The sequence below is a fragment of the Plectropomus leopardus genome, chromosome 18 (assembly GCF_008729295.1).
Source record: "Plectropomus leopardus isolate mb chromosome 18, YSFRI_Pleo_2.0, whole genome shotgun sequence".
Taxonomy (NCBI): domain Eukaryota; kingdom Metazoa; phylum Chordata; class Actinopteri; order Perciformes; family Serranidae; genus Plectropomus; species Plectropomus leopardus.
The window spans coordinates 8,371,820-8,391,407 of NC_056480.1; the positions used below are offsets into that span (position 1 = coordinate 8,371,820).

The following is a 19,588-nucleotide window of genomic DNA, read 5'->3' on the forward strand; positions in this document are numbered from 1 at the left end:
CCCTCTCATCCTCCCTCTCATCCTCCCTCTTTCCTTGTGTCATCTGTTGTTCTCCGTCCTTTATTCATAACGGGCTCATAAACGTCTGACGGGTTTGGCACAGGGCCGAGGGACACTGGAGTCCACAGTAAAGGAGTGAGATTTATGCACCACTGTACACAGTAGAGACCAGAAAGCTGCCGCGTGCTGATTATCAGGAGATTTATGGTCGAACAGCTGCATCTGGGACGTTGTGTTGTACATCCCATTTATTCTCTAGTCACTATCGCTGATCATATTCAGAAACACCGCTCTGGTTCCTTACCTGTAAGACATCCACCACCCAGCCTGCTGCACACGCATACAGATTTTGCTCTTTCTCACACAGTCATGGAGGAGAAGTGGTCTTTTGACAAGATCTGCCTCCTTCTGTTGGTCCCCAACCTGTTAGCACTTACCAGTGTTAGTTATAGCAGCAATTACATTTTAGTCAATTTTTATCCTTCATAGTTTTAGTCTACTTTTAGTCGATGAAAACTTGATTTTTTAGTTGATGACATTTTAGTCTACTTGTTTTTTTATATATTTAAACTAATCCAGTTAGTTTACGGATCCCAGAAATTAATGAGGCAATATCGTCCCATCTCGTCAATGAAAATGAAGCATAGCTTCCGTCATAGTTTCCATTATCAAGATATATTTTTAGCTCGACATCATCCCATTTTCGGTCATGGAAAAAAAAGTCATCGACAAATAATTTTTGTATAGTTTTTGTCAATGAAATTAACATTGGCACTCGATTAATTAAATTAATTACCAGAAATTATAATCAAGGTGACATGTTATATAAAAAAATCTTTTAGAGATAATTTTATGAAAAAAAAGGTCTAAGATTTCATTTGAAAAGCTCAAAATCTCTCCATTCATGCTCTCAAACACCACAAATAACTAATTTGAGACGACTGGGATTTGTGCCCAGGTTCATTGTAAACTCTGACTTATTGATCACACTGTGAAGAAGCAGAAAAACTCAGGTCCTCTCACAGAGTTTGGGTTTCGATCTAAACTTTGGGCTGTCAATGAAAACTGCGCTGACTCGAGACTGTTCACATACAGCACAGCTGCGCTCACAGATTACAGAGGCTCCTACCTGCCCGTCAAACAGCAGCAGACTGTAAACCGTCTGTGGACGGTGCTCGCTCCGCTTTCATTCACCGACTAAACAAGCGGAGCTAACATTAGCTGATAACAGCCACTGCTGCCTCGAACTAACTCCACAAATCCATCAGCAGCTCTAGCATCCATTATTTAACTCCAGCCACAGCTCGTACCAACAGCTGCTCCATTGTTTTACAGGCTCGTGAAACATCCTGGTGCAGAATATTTGCTGGAGTTTACAGCCAGTCAGCAATCAAATCTCATATTGTTGCTCACACGGCATCAGAAATATATTTGCACACCGGCTGTTGTTGTCCATTCTCTTGTCTCCTGTCCTCTGATTTTGATTGTCCAATAGTCCACTACTGACATTTTCATTTTGTCCTGTGACATCAACCAAAATGAAACGTAGATACATAGTTTTCATTATCAGCATCATTTTTTTTTAGCTTGGTATCGTCTCATTTCGGTCATGGAAAAAATAGTTATAGTCATAGTTTTGGTCAACGAAAGTAACTCTGGCACTCAACCGTCGTCACAGCAGGCAGGAGGCTATCACATCCAGTGTGAGCCCAGCAGAAGCAGAGTTCAGGTTCCCACTAATACATTATTGTCTAACAGGATTAAAGTGTTCATCACTCACCTGACTCAGAGACTCTGCTTGCCTGATAACTGTCCACTTTTTTCAAACTGCAGACCCCCAGTTTTTAACAGGCTCCAAGTGGTCTCCAAGCACAAAAAAGGTTTGAAGTCTAAATGAAAGATACTACAAAATGCACAAATTGTTTTCATAATAATACACAAAATGCATTTTAATATATGATTCTTAGATTTTTTTTCCATGAGTATTTTTACAAAGTACAAAATAAATACAAAATACGTTTAGTTTAATGGTAAAATCTTCCTCATTAGCCGGAAGCAGAAATTTCCCTCTAAAACCCCTGAAATGGAACATTAAAGTGCTGATGCATCAGCGAGGTCTTAGTTTAGATGTTCAGGCCATTGTCATGTTGTCACCTCCCATCCATCTGTTCATCCATGCATGCATCTGTCTTTCCACTGGCTGTGTGACGGCGGGAGTCAGACCACATTACCGTCTCTCCCCAGCCGGCCTGTCACGGCTCGACTCTCAGTGCAGCAGCACCACCGGGCACTCACACTGCAGCCGCAGAGCAGGATCACCGGGGTTAGGCTATTTCTGGAAGCATCACTGGTCCTGTTGGCTCCAGAGGTTTGTGTGTTTATGTGTGTTCGTGTTTGTGTGTGTGTGTGTGTGTGTGTGTGTGTGTGTGTGTGTGTGTGTGTGTGTGTGTGTGTGTGTGTGTGTGTGTGTGTGTGTGTGTGTGTGTGTAATGGGGAGCTGCCAGTACTATAAACCCACTGACTTAGCTTTGTAGCAGGTCTGCTGCAATTATATTATCCATTTCTGTTCATTTCTGACAGTATAATCAGCTTAAAAAAACAAACAATAACAAAAAAAAATAACTGCACACATACATAGAGCAACATTATTAAGATACTCAAGCTTAGTTTTTGTCATAAATACATGTCTGTTGTTAGTTACATTTATGAGGTAACCTGTGTTGGAATATTAATGATATATATACATATATATATATATATATATATATATATATGTATATAATACGCTGCTCGTTTTCCCCTGTACCCCCCCATATGTGTGTTTTTCTCCATTTTTTGCCGCAAATTACTAGTTTTTCATTTTATCTTATCTTTCTGTCTCTGTGTGTCTCTCTTGGCACAAGCAGAATAATCCATAACATGCTCGTCTTACATCAAGAAAGGTGGCTGCGTTTTACGGAGTCCCATAAAAGCCAGTGAGCTGTGATATCCCAAAGCATGGTGTGGTTTTTTGAGAGTTGCTTAAGGTTGCATAGCAACACATTTGCTCATCAACTTGCATTTCCACCCCTGAAGGCCCCTTTAGTGAATATAGACCCAGAGGCAGCTTTGATTTCTGGTGTTACTGATGCTCTACAGATGCAGCTATACTAAATCTCTGCTTTTTTTTGCCTGTGTTTTCATGTTTCAGGAAGTACGTAAAAAAAAGTCCATCCATCCATCCCTTTTCTTCCGCTTATCCAGGGTCGGGTCGCAGGGGGTAAAAAAGATTATTATTGGCAATTTTCAGCTTTGCTACAATTATCCATAACCTAAATATATAAGCATCCCTGTCAGTACCTCAGAGGTGTCCCTGATCCATGTTAAGGTCTCCTGATCTGTCGAGACATCGACGCGTGTCCTCTGGGGGTGACCTGTGGTGTTTGGCACCAGGGCTTTGGCAGTCAATCCTTAAGAGCTTGGATCGGACCCAAAAAAATCAGGCCCGACCCTATATGAACCCACACAGTTTCTGTCCATGCTTGACCCAAGCTGGATGCATGGTAGCAGTTTTATGCCCGAGCCTGATTAAAAAAACAGAATTTGTGCTGTAAATATAAGCCTATAGTATATTATATGATATATGTTGTTGCACTCTTTTTCTGTCTGTCATCTCGTGCATGTCAGGTTCAGCGAAGCAGGCGGCGTCCCTCAGTGCGTCATGTAAACACAGTGATGGCGATGCAGTGCACAGGTGTTGATTACTGCTCTCTGCTGCATGTTATGTACATCTCCTCCACTGCTGGGGAGGGAGAGGCAAAAACATCCAACCAATTCGCCTTGCAGCCCCTCTTTGTCTCTCTGCTGTTCTCTGTCCCTCAGTTCTCCACATGCTCTGTCGCTTTCCCTCTCTCTCCACCTTCTTTCTCTCTCTTTCCCTCTTTATTCAGTCCATTAAAACTCCTGCCAAAATGCCATTTAAGCATGAGACAGTTCACATCAGTTTCATTAAAGAAAATTAAGTAATTTAACATTAATTTGGCCAGAAACCAACCTGATTCAAACCCCGGGCAGGGGTCCGGACAGGGGTCCAGACAGGGCCCATCGGGTTTGGGTAGAGAGTCAAAGCTGGGAGCTGGGTCTCCATTACATCTCACAGATGCTTGAAGAGATTGGGATCTGGGTAATTTGGAGGTCAAGTTGATTATCTGAGCTGTTTTTTGCATTTCTTGGACCGTTCCTGAGCAGTGTCTGCAGTGTTGCATTGTCTTAAGCATGATGATCTCATGATGATGATCTCATGCCAAGTTAGCCAGACAACTTCGAAGACAGCACGCAACAATTTCTATCAACATGTGTGTTTATAAATAGCAATAATCAGCACTCATGACTAATTATATTCAAGGGGATTCAATTGCAGTAGAGAAGCAATGATAAAATCAAAATAAAAAAATCATTCCTCTCCTTTTGTGTTCCAAAATTGTTTGTAGATGCAGTAGTAGTAGTTGCAGTTTAACTACTTGAATTACTATGCAAATTATTATGTAGTTGACCTAACAGCAATCTACTGCAAAATGTAGTTACTCTACTTAAATAACATGCAGTTCACCACTCCCCAACACTGGATATAAGCTATGACCCAGACCTGAAAATTGTTAACCACGATATCTTGATACAATATAATATAGAAAAGCATAAAATGATTACAGTATATTCACTCCCTAGTGACCTTATAAAGTGTCAAATTAAATCCATCATGAATAGGACACCGAAATGTGTCTTGAGGGCTTTAGCTATTAAAAAAATGAGATGCTTGTGTGAAATAAAAGTGCTTATTATTTGAAGGGCACTGTGAAAATGATATGGTATGAGCATGCTGAACACTAAGAATCTATTTATAACAAGCACTGGAGACAAAAATTTGATCTTGCCTCAGGAATTCAACATCCGACTCGGGTAAATAGCTGAATAATTGGACAAGCTCAGTGCTTTAAAAAAAAATCCTTTACATGAACATCTATGCCACATATAACCTCACTGCAACAGCTCTCACAGACTCCAAAATAGCTCTGCAAACTAATGCAGGGAAACAGATGTGCTATTGAAGTGTGTGCGGAGTGTTTGTGAAGCCATACAATATTAATGAATACAACATTTCCAGGCTGATAAACAACCCAGATTCATTAGCCCCGAGAGAAGTTTATTACCCGCTAGCGAGAGCCGCCTTTGTCTTCTTCCTTTTGTGATACATTGAGACTCTGATAGGTGAGTCATACAGAAATAATTCTCTGTGAGAAATGTTCAGCGTGTCTATGGGAGCACAGGGGAGAACTTTTTTTGTTTGAAGAGTTTCGGCAGTTTCTTTTTTGGCACCGTCGTCTTGAAGCAGATGGTAGTTGCCTGAAGTCAAGAATGAAGTGACACCACTAGAATTAAAGCTATATCACGACGCTTCCTACGCACAAGTAAGACAGTATGGATGTATGAGATGGTGGAGGATATGGTGTCACATTCATGTGTGTTATATGAAGCGTGTAGAGATGCAGCCACCTAGAACCTCTCAACCAAAGGCTGTCTAGCTGCCAGTCAGTTCCCAGCCAGTTACCAGTCAAATCCCATTTAAAACACTGGTTTCCTGACAGGGCATGACTAGATTCCACTGTGAACACATACAATCTCATTCCAGCCAAGGACCAAGTTTTTGGAAACTGAGGGCATTAATTGTTGGTTTTGAAAGTAAAATTTTCTCCCATTCTTGCTCGATTAACAACTTCAGTTGCTTGACACTCTGGGGTGGCTGTTGTCATATTTTGCACTTCATCATGCACCACAAACTTTCAGCGGAAGCGAGCTCTCATACCCACACTCTTTTTCTACAAAGCCAAACTGTTTGAACACCTGCAGGATGTAGCTTGGTATTGGCTTGCTGGAATAAGCAGGGATGTCCCAAATTATAGACGTTGTCTGGATGGCAGCATATGTTGCTCCAAAACCTGTATGTACCTTTCAGTACCTTCAGAGATGTGCAAGTAAGTTTATTCAGAGTTTATGGTCTGGTTTATTTGTTTGTTGTGCGGAGGAAGACACCTCTGTGGATAATCGGCCCCTGATTAAAACCTCCTGAACGATGAGTACTGAAAGAATTCTAGTCGGGAGAAGTTTTAGATTATTGCAGTCTGCAATTCACAGCTGGATGCCACCAAATCCCCCTAAAGATCACAGACACTGATGGAATAAAACAGAAACAAAAACGGGAAAGCAGCATGCCATATGGACATCCACATTACATGAGAAGACATACAGGGAGTACACAGCTAAAGCCTCATTCCAAACCAAACCACAAAAAATGCTAACTCCTGCTAGCATCTGGCTTTTTAATGCAATGAGAATGCGTACGATCGACATTCATACCCGGGTCAAATGACTGCAGTAGACACGGGTTTTTATGGCCTCCAGCTCCGATCGGCATTGATGGGAATACAACACCTGAGTAAACGCCGTAATTTCAGCTCCTTAACTGGCGAGATACAATGATGCGCCATCACTAATTACCGTTTGTCTCCTCCTAAGCAGCACTAAAACACAGATACAGATACATCTGTGCCGAGTTTGAAGGAGAGACTGAAAAAATAAGAAATATGTGAAGAGAGAAAAACCACTGAAAAGATTTCAAAGACCCCTGTTCCTGTCTGTTTACCTGTTCTCCTGCCTGTCCATGATGTAAGATGGACACACCAACAAACAAACCACATATACAAGCTGACAGAAAGGCAGACTTGTGTGATGCAACGGTAAGTTCACTGGCAGTGGGAATATACTCTATCGCTTATATTTAGCGGGTAAAGAGCGGTTTGAAAAACTCCTGTGCACATGCTAATTTTGTCAGAAAAGGGGTATAATACAAAGCAATAAAATACTCAGGAGAGAGCATTAGACATGTTGACTACGTATTTTAATGCTGTACATCCCTGTTGTCCTGCAGGTGATGTCCCAAGCAGAGGGCCAGCAGAAGAACCTGGTCCAGTCCATCGACTCTCTGCCCACCAGAGGCCCGCTCTCCTGTCTGGACCAGGACCTCCTGCTGCTCAAAGCCACGTCGGCCGCCACGCTCAGCTGCCTGGGAGAGTGCCTGAACATCCTCCAGGAGACCCAGAGCCACGGCCAGTTTTTTTTTTTTACCCAGGCCTCCCAGTGCAACTCCGCCGCCCACGGAGCCCCCTCCGGTGAGTCCGCCCCTGGCCCCGTTCCAGTGCTGCTACTGGAGCCCCCAACCCCTCCATCTCCCCCACCCCTCTTGTCTTTCCAGTCCCCTCCTCCTCCAGAGCCCAGCACCAGCGGCAAGGGCCAGCTGGGGCAGCTGGACTGTGGCTCTTGTCCCTGCCTGATGGGTACCATGAACTTCAGTGTTTGTAGCAAATGTTGTTGAATGTCACATTTGTGTGTTAATTGTTTTATTTTTGTTCCTTTTCTGTTTTTTGTCATAGTTTGTAGTTGCTAGCGTTGTTCTGTTGTTTTCAACTCATTATTGTGTCTTTTCAATGTCGTCAGTTGCATTGAAATGCTGATATTTCCTCAAAATGGTTGTGCCAAGTACAAGCATGAATGTGAAGAGTGTATGATTTTATTGTCAACATTGTTTTCAGAATCCTCGAAAGCATTTCAGACTGTCTGCCTACATGCATGTCAGGAAAAAAATGTGTGAATGAGTTTAATATAATGACTAATACTATGCACTTCTAAATCTCCTCAAAGGATTAAGTCTTTGCCAAAGGAATCCACACTGGTGCCTAAAATGTCAGACCTCTGCCATGTTAACCCTCTCTGTGCCAGATCACTATGGATCCAATAAAGTTGTTTCAATTGAAACCATTTGCAGACTGAGGGTGGTTCTATTGGCATAACACCAAACATAAGCAGCAGGGAACAGTTCCAGAAGGTAGATGGGACAAGGATTAACTGTCTTAAAATGATGTAAACATTGTGGACTAATCCTGTTTTACAAAGCGCAGAGGAATATTTCTAATCCATTTACAGTCTCCAAGTTAATGTAGAATAACACTGTAAATGTTTTCTCCAGGAAAGAAAAGTAGAACTGATTTACAGTAATAGTTCACTGAAAATCTACGGAGCACCAAACACTCACTTTAGGCTTGAAAGATGGCTCTGAAATGTATAGCCGGCTTCTTTTGTGTAAGATAGCAGTCAGTTTGGATTCACAGCAGTTATAGTGGAAACCAATGGCCGCCCATAAATCAATGCTAAACAAATTTGTCCTTAGAAATGTCTCAAACACATGCAACATAATCCACTTTTCTACTGTTGACAGTGTTGACAGTAGACAATCTTGCTTCAAGGTCCATTTAGTAGCTGTTCTGGACCTGTTATGGAAATACAGATTTCAATATGAACTTACTTAATGGTACTAAATGGTTAACGAAGCACAAACTGTACTTCTTCCTTATTGGCAAAACAAGAAATTTTTTGAGGTGTATTCAAGAAGTGGCTTGTGCTGTAAAAGTTGTTTGGGAAGTTTCTGTGGATGTTTTTTTTCACGCAAGAATTGTTAGTTCCTGTTTCAGAAGTGAAAGTGAAAGTTAAAGCCAACCCCTGATTCACTCATGTTTTGGAACAAGTGTTGTGTGCTTTTGCCTTTCTATATTTGTGTTTTCACTGACCATGATGATTGTTGTAGCTTCCTCTTGAATATGTGCCGCTTACGGCCTGGCAACCTGGTCGCTACCTTTTCCTATAAAGTCCTGACCTCACCTGCGTGCTGTCCCCGGGAACATCAGAACTCAGCAGAACAAGAAGAAAATAAAAAAGTACAGAGGGCAGAGTCTCTGCCGAAAAATACACCGCCACATCAGATTGAACCACAGCAACTTTTTCAAGCCATGTTTTAACAGGAAGTTTTTTGATTTGAACTGGACTTTACAGATCGGAAGACCTTAAACATCTCCAAGGAACTCAGTGTAGCACCACTGCACCTTCTCATCGAAAGAAGTCATTTCAGAGCACCTTACCACAGCCACGCCATTCGATGAAAACTCAAAAGCTTTGCAATTTAGCATCGCGAAGGTCTTCAGATTTTACCGCCCAAATTTGAGGTTCATCTGGAGGAGTTTGTTGAAGGACAATGCCGGGAAGCCAAGAAAAATGCCCTAAAAATGAAATGTTAATTTCAAATGGCTGTCTTCCTGTTGGGTTTAGGATGTGGCACCAGAGAACTTTCTTTATGTCGTGGGATGTTGCATGTGCCTCCGAATTGTCCTACATCTTTGGTTATGGAGGTATTCCAGGCACATCAAACAGGGAGGAAAACCTGGGGCAGACCCAGGAGATGCTGAAGGGATGACATATCCCATCTAGCTTGGGAACACCTCAGTATCCCCCAAAAACGGTTAACGGACAAGGTTAAGGAGAAGGATATATGGGCTACCTTGCGTAACTTGCTGCCTACAAGTCCAAATCCTGGATAAGCAGCCGGAAGTAGATGGTTTAGATATAAGTTTTTGCTGTGACTTCTCGTTGGAATCCATTGTAACTGCTGTGAATCCAAACTTACATCAGCTGCTGTCTCTTAAGCCGAACAGGTGCATGTTTTTGGTGGAATATTTAAGGCAAGAAGTTCTGGTCCACCTTCATCTATGATTTTGGGTTGATCTTTTTGGTGTTTGGGGTTTGGGTAGATCCCTGGCAATCAGCCGGTCCTTACAGTTTGTTGGTCTTCTCTTTGCGCCAACAGTCACGCTGCCCTGTACCTGTTCATCAGATAGGGGGTGGTGTGGAGTGGGACCACCGGGCCGCAAGTACAAACCTCTTTCCTTCCGCTGCCTGGCTGACAAGTCCTGTGGGGGTCCAGCTGCTCCCCGCTTCCGGCATGTACCCCCCACACCTCAATGACGAGTCTTTAGTTAGGATCCTCGGTTTTTGCCGAGCGATGGGTAGTGTGGCTCACCGGCATGAGCAGCATCCAGGTTTGATGCAGCTGATAACAGGAGTGGCTGGCTGGTCGGTTGGTTGGTTGAATGGTTTTGTAACGCCCACATGGGGAAAGCTTTGCCACTGCATGGGCAAGAAAAACCTTGGTAGGGAGCCGAGCATGAGGTTGGACTGAGTTTGGCTGGCACGTCCCTCCAGGCTCCTATTACTACAAAACCAGCTTGTCGAGTCAGCTCTCGCAAAGACAGTCAAGGAAGGATCTTCCCCACCAAAAACCTGCCAGTCACAAACCAGACAGCTTATTATCAGCTGTTCACAGAGGACCTCTGCTGCTCCCCTCTGTCACTGCCATAAAGAGCTTGAAGCCTAACCCTTTGTCTCTTCCACCCCACACCGCAGAACTTTTTCCTTTAAGGAAATGTATAATCCATAAAGGAAATTTACTTTGCAAACTCGCCCCCTCCCAGCTTAACATAATGACAGAAACATTTTGAACTAAAATTAAAAGGAAAATGAGGAACCTGTAGGACAGGGATACTCAACTTGCTTTGCTTGGGGGCCACTTTTACACAATAACAGGAGGCCAGGGGCCAGTCCCAGTCGCCTCATACATGACTTCAGGATTTTAGGACATTTCAAGGACTTTAGAAAGTTCCAAGGAATTTCATAGGGTTTTAGGACATTTCTAGGATTTTAGCACATTTCTAGGATTTTATCATGTTTCAAGGATTTTAGGACATTTCGACAATAATAGGACATTTCTAGGATTTTAGCATGTTGAAAGATTTTGGGACATTTAGGATTTTAGGACGTTTCTAGGATTTTAAAACATTTCTCACATTTTAGGATGTTCCTGGGATTTTAGGACATTTCTAGGATTTTAGCACTTTTTCACTATTTCTAATATTTTAGGATGTTTCTTGGATTTTAGCACATTTCTAGGATTTCAAGATATTTCAAGGATTTTAAGACATTTCTAGGGTTTTTGGATGTTTCTATTATTGTAGGACATTTCTAGGGTTTTGGGACATTTCTAGTGTGGGGGATCCTCCACTGGCACTTTTTTCAAGCTCATTTTGATGTTGTTTGATATACTCTGGCATCTAATGTATACTAAAAGTATAAAAACAATCCCCGGTGTGAATTAGAAAATGGTTGGGGGGGCCACCTGGCACCCTACTGGGGACCAGATTTGGCTCGCAGGCTGTAAGTTGAGTATCACTGGTTTAGGGTGAGAGCACCACAAAATCTGATGTCACGGCCCAGAAATGGAAGGTAAAGCCATTGGAAACATCTACTGCATGAATGTTTGTCTCCACTGTTTGATCTGCGACAGCCTTTTGATTCACCTGCATGCCTCAATCCAATGGCCCACACATCCCCCCTTGCTCACTGAGTGTTTCTACTTCTGGTGCTTCATTGTGACATCTCAGAGAAATAACCTGTCATAAATTGTGTTTGTAAACCAGCTACTATTTCCAGAAATGTCCCCCCCTAAAACTCTATCTTGAAATGAACTCTCAGGATCCGATTAACCTCCAAATATCTCGAGAATGACCTTTTCAAAAAATTCAATTTTCACTGTATTTACACCTCACTCACACTTCACTCGCCTTCGAGCAGAGCCGCCCCCTGCTTGTGTCTCCATCGTATATCATTGGAGGAAGTTCACTAACACTTTTCAGGTCCCTGTCAGTCAAACTGTCAGTTGACCGAAGCGGCAGACCGGCCTGAGGGCTATTTCAGCTCATTTTGTCGAGACAGACTCGCCTCAGGCTCTCCAGCATGCCGACCTGTGTCAGCACAGCTTGCCTCTCACTAATGGATATCAAAGAACGGCCTCTTGGTGCATTAGACTTTTAACTCAGTTTGAGCGTTGGGGCCTGAGAGAACATGGTACCGCTCCATTAACAGTACTTTGAAACGTGATCCACTACTGTGATGTATATAAAAAGCTTTTGAATGTGGAAACTTGCCGTTTGGTTATATTTTGTTTTTCTGTGAGTGACAGTTGATCACATTATCTTTAGATGAGTTTCTGATGAGTCTGTTTATACAGGAAATGATATCAGATCAGTGCAATATCTCTGCATTAGACAGAGATTTGATGAAGCAGATTGTTTGCAGGCTGTCAGAGGCGGTGACTGAATTTGATGTCTGTGTTTGAGGCTGAAACTATTGTCTTTCCCCATCAGACTTAGCTAGACTTCCCTTTAGTGTTGCAGATATTAGCATTCTTACATTGTAAACTAAAATAGAAGTTACAAGTCCTCCAACCCATCCGACCACACAGGTCGTATATTTCTACCTCTAAATTCAAATTACAGGAGCTTGCACTTAGCTATGGATGGCAGAATAGGCTGCTAACAGTCGCAGTTTGAAATATGTGGGTAATGTAATGAAACAGTTGCAGTAGAGTGCTGCAGGAATTAGTGTTTAACCTCAGAAACTAGTTAGTATTTTAGCATTTCTTGTTCCCTTGTTTTGAAATCAATGTATTTTTGCTTTGATGGCCAACACAAGCTTAAGAGACTTTAATGTTTTGTTCTAATGGCATAAAATGGCTTGTTTTTTTTTTTTTTTTGTGCCTGTAGTAATTACTACGGCCGCTAGAAGTCGCCACCTAACAAAACAAAACAAAAACATAAACATAGGTCGTAATTTTTGCCTGTGAAAACAACCTATGTGATTGTCCTTCACATAGCATATCAGCATTTATATTGCGAGCATGTTAGCATGCTGAAAAAGAAACAATCGTCAAATGTGACCCCACAACACTGACTAAAAGACATTTAAAGAGGTTTTGCATAACAGTTTAAACTTTGGCCTCAATAAAGTTCAGTCATCACCTCTGACAGTCAGTGCCCTGCAGGTGCGGACAGTCAAGGTTGAGTACTCTCAGGTTATATATTGAATTTTAAATGCCTTTTAAATAACTTGCATGAAATAGTTTCAAGTCTCAGTTACAGCACGAGGCAGACAGCACAGGATGTAGATTTATAACATTTCTGCAGAGCAGTTTATTGTTTGTGGCTCTGAGTCAAAATGAATCATCATTTCTTTATGTGTGACCTTAGCTGAGTCAATACAGCAGTCCAGGGCTATAACAATGATCAAATATTAAATTTTAACACACACACACACACACACACACACAATTTCCTGACGTCTGGCCTCTGTCAATAACACACCCTCAGTTCAGTGTGAGAACCTTAATATTGAAAAAGACACAGTGTGTGATGAGTTGTCTCCTGATTCACTTCTTTTATTCTTGCTATCAGTTTCATTCAACCCAAAATCCAGCATTAATAAACACAAATTCAACAGTATAGATCAGACAATAAACGCCGTGTGTCTCCTCCTCACTATTGTTAACTAACCTTGTCGTGTTTCAGATGGTGTTCCTGTGTGGACTGTACCAAAGTCACCCTCAGGGGAGCAGTTGAAGAACGGAGGTCTGACTCCTCTGCGATCAGCCGAGCCCTCTCCGGCACTCAGGAAAAGGAGTCTATCCCATGGTGCTGAGGTGAGAAACATTACGTCACGTTATATATCACCTCGCTCTTTCTGCTTTTCCCCTGTCGTCTTGGTGTGTCAGAGATCTGAGGTTAGAGAGTCTCGCATGTGGGAATCAGACCGCTGTGGGGCTGCTGAATTAACCCAGGAGATACTGAAACTGAAATATCGTCCTCTGTGATTTCTGTGTGTGTTTCTGACAGTTACTGCACAGCCGGTTACAGACAGATGCTGGTTGGATGGTTGTGGAGAAAATTGTTCACTCTTTGTCTGGTGTTATTGTCGAGGTTCTAGGTTCTTGTAGTAAGACGTGACAGCGGGACATGGAGAATTTGTTTGCTTTATTCGATAATGACATGAGGAAAACATGAGGACGGAGAACAATATGACACGCAGCAAAGGTCACCAGCTGGATTTGAATCTGAGTGATATGATGTATAAGAAGCTTCAGAAATATAAGAAATGTGAACACTAGCAACAACTAACTAACAAGTTTACGAAATGTCATAATTTTCACTTTTTTTCATGAATTTATTCTATTGGTCTTCTCTACGTCTGTCAGTGGGTTTTACCATTTTCAACCAATGAAATGTATTCAAAAAAGCTTGTGACTAAACCTCTCATCTCCATTGGATCATTTTAAAAACACAGTGATTTTTCTAATTCCTGAAAAATAGCATTTTGGAGATAGGAGGTTTGTGCCCGACAGCAGCGATACGATGGGTAAAATAAGTCCAAGGGTGCTCACGGAGGCAAGAGATGTAATGAAAGCTTGTCAGATTTGAAAACGGAATAGCATAGCGGCCAGCTGGTAACAAACAATCTTGAATTAGTTTATCGGTAAGCTAAAATATGTTTCTGAAAACATTTAGTTTCAACGTTTGATCTCAGTTTTTTCAGCCTATATTTTTACAACACATGAAAAAGTATGGTGTCCTCTTCCTGTTCACAATTCTCATATTACAGCTACACAGTGCACCAAAATATATTTCTGAAGACATTTTAGGGGAAAAATAGACTCTTGGTTTATATTGTTCAGTGCTGCCTGGTTTTACACTTTGATCTGAATATTGCAAAGAGAGGGCAGCTCTCTCTCTCAGTCTGCTGGTATCTCTTCTGGTTTGTTTTGCGTGCGTATGAATATGTGGAAGCACAAGCTGTAGTTTGAGCGACAGCCTAAGTGAAATGTAAGATGCAACCTTGTCATCCAGCTGAGAGATGAGCAGGGAGACCTGGAGGCTGGTGTGATTGAAGGAGGTTTACCACAGTTTATTTACACATACGACCAACATTTGATATAAAGCTGGTTGGGAATTGGCAAAGTGTCCCTTTAAGTGTTCATTTGTAAAGAAAATTTGCTTAAAAAAAACGGAGCAAATTAATCTGGTTTCTTTTTATAAAACATTGGAAAGAAGGCAGTGAGCAACTTAACAACACATTGCTTAAAAACAAAACAAGAAATTGGTAAAAAGTTGCTAGAAATTTACTTGAAAATAATTTAAAAACAAGTATAAAAACAAAATGACTAAAAAAAAAACGTCAGATTTTTTTTTCTGTAGCACAATTTGAAACACACAATTGATTAATGATTATAAAACCTTTTAATAATATAAATATTTTTCTGTAGTTATTTGAAAATTTTGTAATCATTTTTTAAAACTAATTTTCAGTGAATTTTCTGGTAATTTTCTTCATCATCTTTGACTAATTGTTTTGTAATTTGTTGGACAATCCTTGCCAAGTTGGATATTTTTTCCCATGTTTTCAAAGAAATGAAACCAATTTAGTTAGGTTTCAACAGGTTAAATAGCTTGTGAAAGGCCACCCAAAAAAGCAGATGTCCAAACAGGTTTTTAAAGGGTTAAACCACTGAAAATATATTGGATTGCATGAAAACTTCTTTGTGACAAAGCTGAAAACAGGCCTGTTTTTTTGTCAGTCCATGAGGACTGGACTAGGAATGCATTTTGTATCTTGTATGTTTAAGGAAATTTTCAGATTCTGAGAGTCAGCAACTGACAAGCATTAAAAATATGATTTTTGTATTCATAAAATTAAACCTAGCTCACCAGCAAAAAGCACATAGACAGACATAATGTGAAAAATCAAAGAACATTGAATGTTTTTGCATGAAAAAAAAGTTGCTGATCAGCAGCTAAAGCTCATGTCAGACATTCAGAAAGCCCTTGAAACCAAGAAAGACTTTTTCAAAACTACATTTTTTAAATGTCTTTGCCATTTTCTAAAAACAATGAAGCTGACTAAAAATGTACTATGATGGTTTATTGGTCTTTTCAAGGCTGTGTTGGTTGATTCTCTTGTCGTAGTTACGTAAGTTAAAGCAAAGGCCTCCTTGCAAGATGAGAACAGGTATGAAAAATGTGAATGAAATATCAACTCTTTTATTTCATTCCAGTGAGCTCAAAAACAAATCTGTGCCTGTGATGATGTTGATGGGCTGGTTGTCTGGTTTCCTGCCCCACTTTCTTTTCATTTTCTCATGTTTGCCCTTGTTGCCCGGCGAGGGAAGCACTCATCGCTTCTGAAAGTTTTAACAGAGCTGCTGTCAAATAAGTGGGTCACACAGTATAGAGCTGGAACTGAGCCGATCCCAGGAGGGGGCTTCATGAATTCCTGCCCGCTGCAGAGCGGGGCTTTCTGACTGTCCGCTGGACCACCCTGTGTCAGTGACAGGAAATACAGGCCCGTGACACTGATGGAAATAATATAAATATGTGCCAGCTGGATGGAGAGAAAGTGGCCCGGGCGAAAGTGTGAGGCTTAGAGGGCTCTGCTTTCTGTCCCAAATGGAGAGCAGATATCTTAGTGCTGATTATTAACTTCAAAAGGAAACCGTCTACCATACATTTTATATTTTTTAATCTTTTAACCCCTTAGTGTATAAATGTTAGATTTGATTTTCTCAGAATCAAACAGCAAGAACATGTTTCTAGACTTACTGGACTTTGTGTCAAGTTAAACGATTTGTAAACCCAATAGAAGAAAATGCCAGGATATCTCTCTCTCTCTGAAATTTGAATCCTCTATGCCACAATACATTTTAAAATCAGCAAGCTGCAATTTAGGGAATGTGAGCCAACCCCCATTAACAGTGTTTGGTCTGTCAGCACTGTTGCCGCTGTTAGTGCTGTACTGCTAGCCACCACTATCATATTCACAAAAGTAATTACGTCAAATTAGTTGTCCGTTACGCCAGTAAGAAAGAGGTGTTGTCAGTAAAAGAAACAACGTCATTAAGAGTAAAAGTTAAAGACAGCAAAACTCAATTAGCCTGAAAAAAAAAACTTCGAATGTTCCAGTAAAAAAGTAACAAATTGCAACAGTATGGAACGCTGCCAGTAGGGGTTGCTATAGCAACAGTGTTCGTTTAGAGATTGGTTGTTTACGTTAGCATCGTGTAAACATCAGGGTCACTTTTCTGTGACACCCCTGTCGCATGAATCACATCGATCCTCTGTCATCCTATTATTCAAACGGCACAATAATGGCACCCTCGGCTGAGAATAACAAGATAAAGATTAATGGGCCAAGTGTCATCTCGGCGGCGTTTACCACCACGCCCGCTCATAATGGCCCTTTTGTCAAATGTTAAACTTGTGTGATTATGTGTCATAAGTCTCTGTTGTTATAATGGGCTGACAATCGTTTAAATCTAACCACAAAATGAGGTACAGGGAAGAGAGGGACATTTTACCCTTCATGGGAGCAGTGAAGCAGCACCCTGCCTCACCGCCACGAGGGATTTGACCGTGCTGGCAGCAGTCTAATCTGGAGGCACAGAGATGTAATTTGTCATGTTAATGATCATTTTCTATTGACATATGAGTGTAAAATGGGCATTATGGCGCTGCAGTGTCAACCCATTTACTGCTAATTGTCAAGCTGTTCAACATACTTCATGGTGCACAATTAAGAGCAGAGAAGGGAGGGTGGCTCATGATGGCGATTTGGCAGCTTTAAAGACATTTCAGCCAGTGTTATGGCAGTTATGATTCAGAGGGCCTGAGCCAACCATCTGCACTGACGTTCCTGCCACTGTCGGTATGTTTCTGCCCACTGTCCAAGAGCCCTGTCAGGATACTGTGCTCCAGTAATGCAGAACGTCATAATGTCATAAATTAAGAAAACAGGCACTAAATAAACTATAGAAATGACCATCAGGGGCTTTCTGTGGCGGCCAAGAAGGGACATGCAGCAAAATGAGGAAGACCTACTTTTGCATTTCTCTCACAAAACGTTTACATTAACTTAAGAAACACTTTGCTCGTGTCACACAGGATTTAAGAATTAAGCTGTTACCCCCACACATTTCAATTAACCAGAAAAAGGAGATGCAAAAAGCCCGACCACTTCTTCCAAATAAGAGCAACACACACAGACTTTCTAGGGGTTCTGTGTCTCTTCGTAGTTGTTTTGTGTCTCTGTGAGGGTGTTTTGTGTTGCTTGTGGTCATTTAATGTCTCTTTTGGTCGTTTTGCATCACTTTGAGTTAATTTTGTGTCCTCTTTGGTCATTTTGTGTCTTCTTGAAGTCATTTTGTGTCTTTTAGTTGTGTGTGTCTTTGATGTAATTTTGTGTTGTCTTTGGTCATTTAGCCTTTTTCTAGTCATTTTGTGTCTCTTTGAGGTTGTTTTGTCTCTCTTTTGGTCATTTTGTAGTCACTTTGGGTTTCTTAGTTATTGTGTGTCCCTCTGTGGTAATTTTGTGTCATCTTTGAGTCTTCATATAGTCATTTTGTGCCCCTTTGCAGTTGTTTTGTATCTCCTTGATGTAATTTTGTGTCCTATTTGGTCATTTTGTGTCACTTTGTAGTCCATGTATTTCTCTTTATAGTCATTTTGTGTCTCTTTGAGGTCATTTTGCATCTCTTTGTTGTTATTTTGTGTCTCTTTGATATAATTTTGGGTCCTGTTTGGTCGTTTTGTGTCTATTTCTTGTTGTTTCGTCCCTTTTGTTGTTGTTTTGTGCCTCTTTGCAGCTCATTTGCATCTTGTTGTGGTCATTTTGAGTCTCTTAACTCTGAAGTTGAGTGACATTTTGAAGGTGAAGGTCGGAGGGGCCCCTGACACCTTGACTGCAAAATTAACCCATAGACTGATACGTGTAACTAGTCAAAAATACTCTTGGCAGTCGATTTATGGTTAACTGTTGATGTCCCTTGCTTGATACGGGCAACAGTTTGCTAACATGTTCACCACGTCAACTTTGTAAGATAAAAGTTGTGTTTAAAGCTTGTTGTTCCGCCCCCCCAAAATAAACTTATTCAAGTTAAACTCAGCAGTTTAGCATGTATTAAATACGCTATCATGAGACTCCTCATAACTTTTAATTTAGTCTTACATTAGCATTAAATCAAAATCCACAAAAGAAAATAATTCATGCCATCAACCTTTGGCTTTTTCAAAAAATTGTCTTTACACAGTAAAGTCCGCTACTGTGTAAACAGTGTCAGTAGGTGGTCCGCAAACAGTTTTGACTTCATGTAGAGAGTTGAAATTGTATTTTCTGAAACACACAGTACCATATATAACTGTTTTTTTAATTAAAACCCATGCAGACTTTCTATTTTATCATTACAAACTGTAGAAAAGAAAAGCAGACTTCTGATTTTGCAATGGCACATATAAATTTAAGCTTTTTTTGCCCCTCGTCATTGCTCTGTAATACTGTGCACTCTCCTGCTGCCTGTCTCTCGGCTCTGCCCTGCAGCCCGAACCAGATTTCATTAGAGTCTTCAAAGACGTTCTGGCCGGCGTTTGAAGAAGAAGGCCAGAGAGACGGAAGAGAGGCAGTGCAGATTGCCAGAAAGCTTTAGTCCAGGTTGACACTTGACGTTTATTCACTTTTTGATGGGATTCAGCACTGTCCTCCATCTGATTACTCTCTCCCAGTCACAGTGATTGAAAGTTTTGTGTTGATATGGAGGAAATGAGAAGGTAGAGATTTTTCCCGAGCTGATCGTATCAAATCTCTGCACAGGGGCGGATTATGAAACAATGGGCCCCCTGGGGACAGAACATGCAAAAGGCCCCCACCAACTGTTCTACATAGGAGCAAAACACACAGACAGTGCTGGTTTTTGTTTCTTTTTGTTGTTGTTTTGGCTCTGGTGATTTGTGTCTCTGAAGTA

At 41.2% G+C, this 19,588-nt stretch overlaps 1 protein-coding gene across 1 annotated transcript in view; it reads left to right on the forward strand.

Annotated features, from left to right (window-relative positions):
- The window catches only part of LOC121957710 (oxysterol-binding protein-related protein 10), an 82,577-nt gene that overhangs the window by 37,392 nt on the left and 25,597 nt on the right, over window positions 1-19,588 (forward strand). Inside the window, exons 6-7 of the mRNA XM_042506451.1 lie at window positions 6,962-7,202; window positions 13,317-13,447. Coding sequence (XP_042362385.1) covers window positions 6,962-7,202; window positions 13,317-13,447 — 372 coding nt within the window. The remainder of the gene's footprint in view (window positions 1-6,961; window positions 7,203-13,316; window positions 13,448-19,588) is intronic.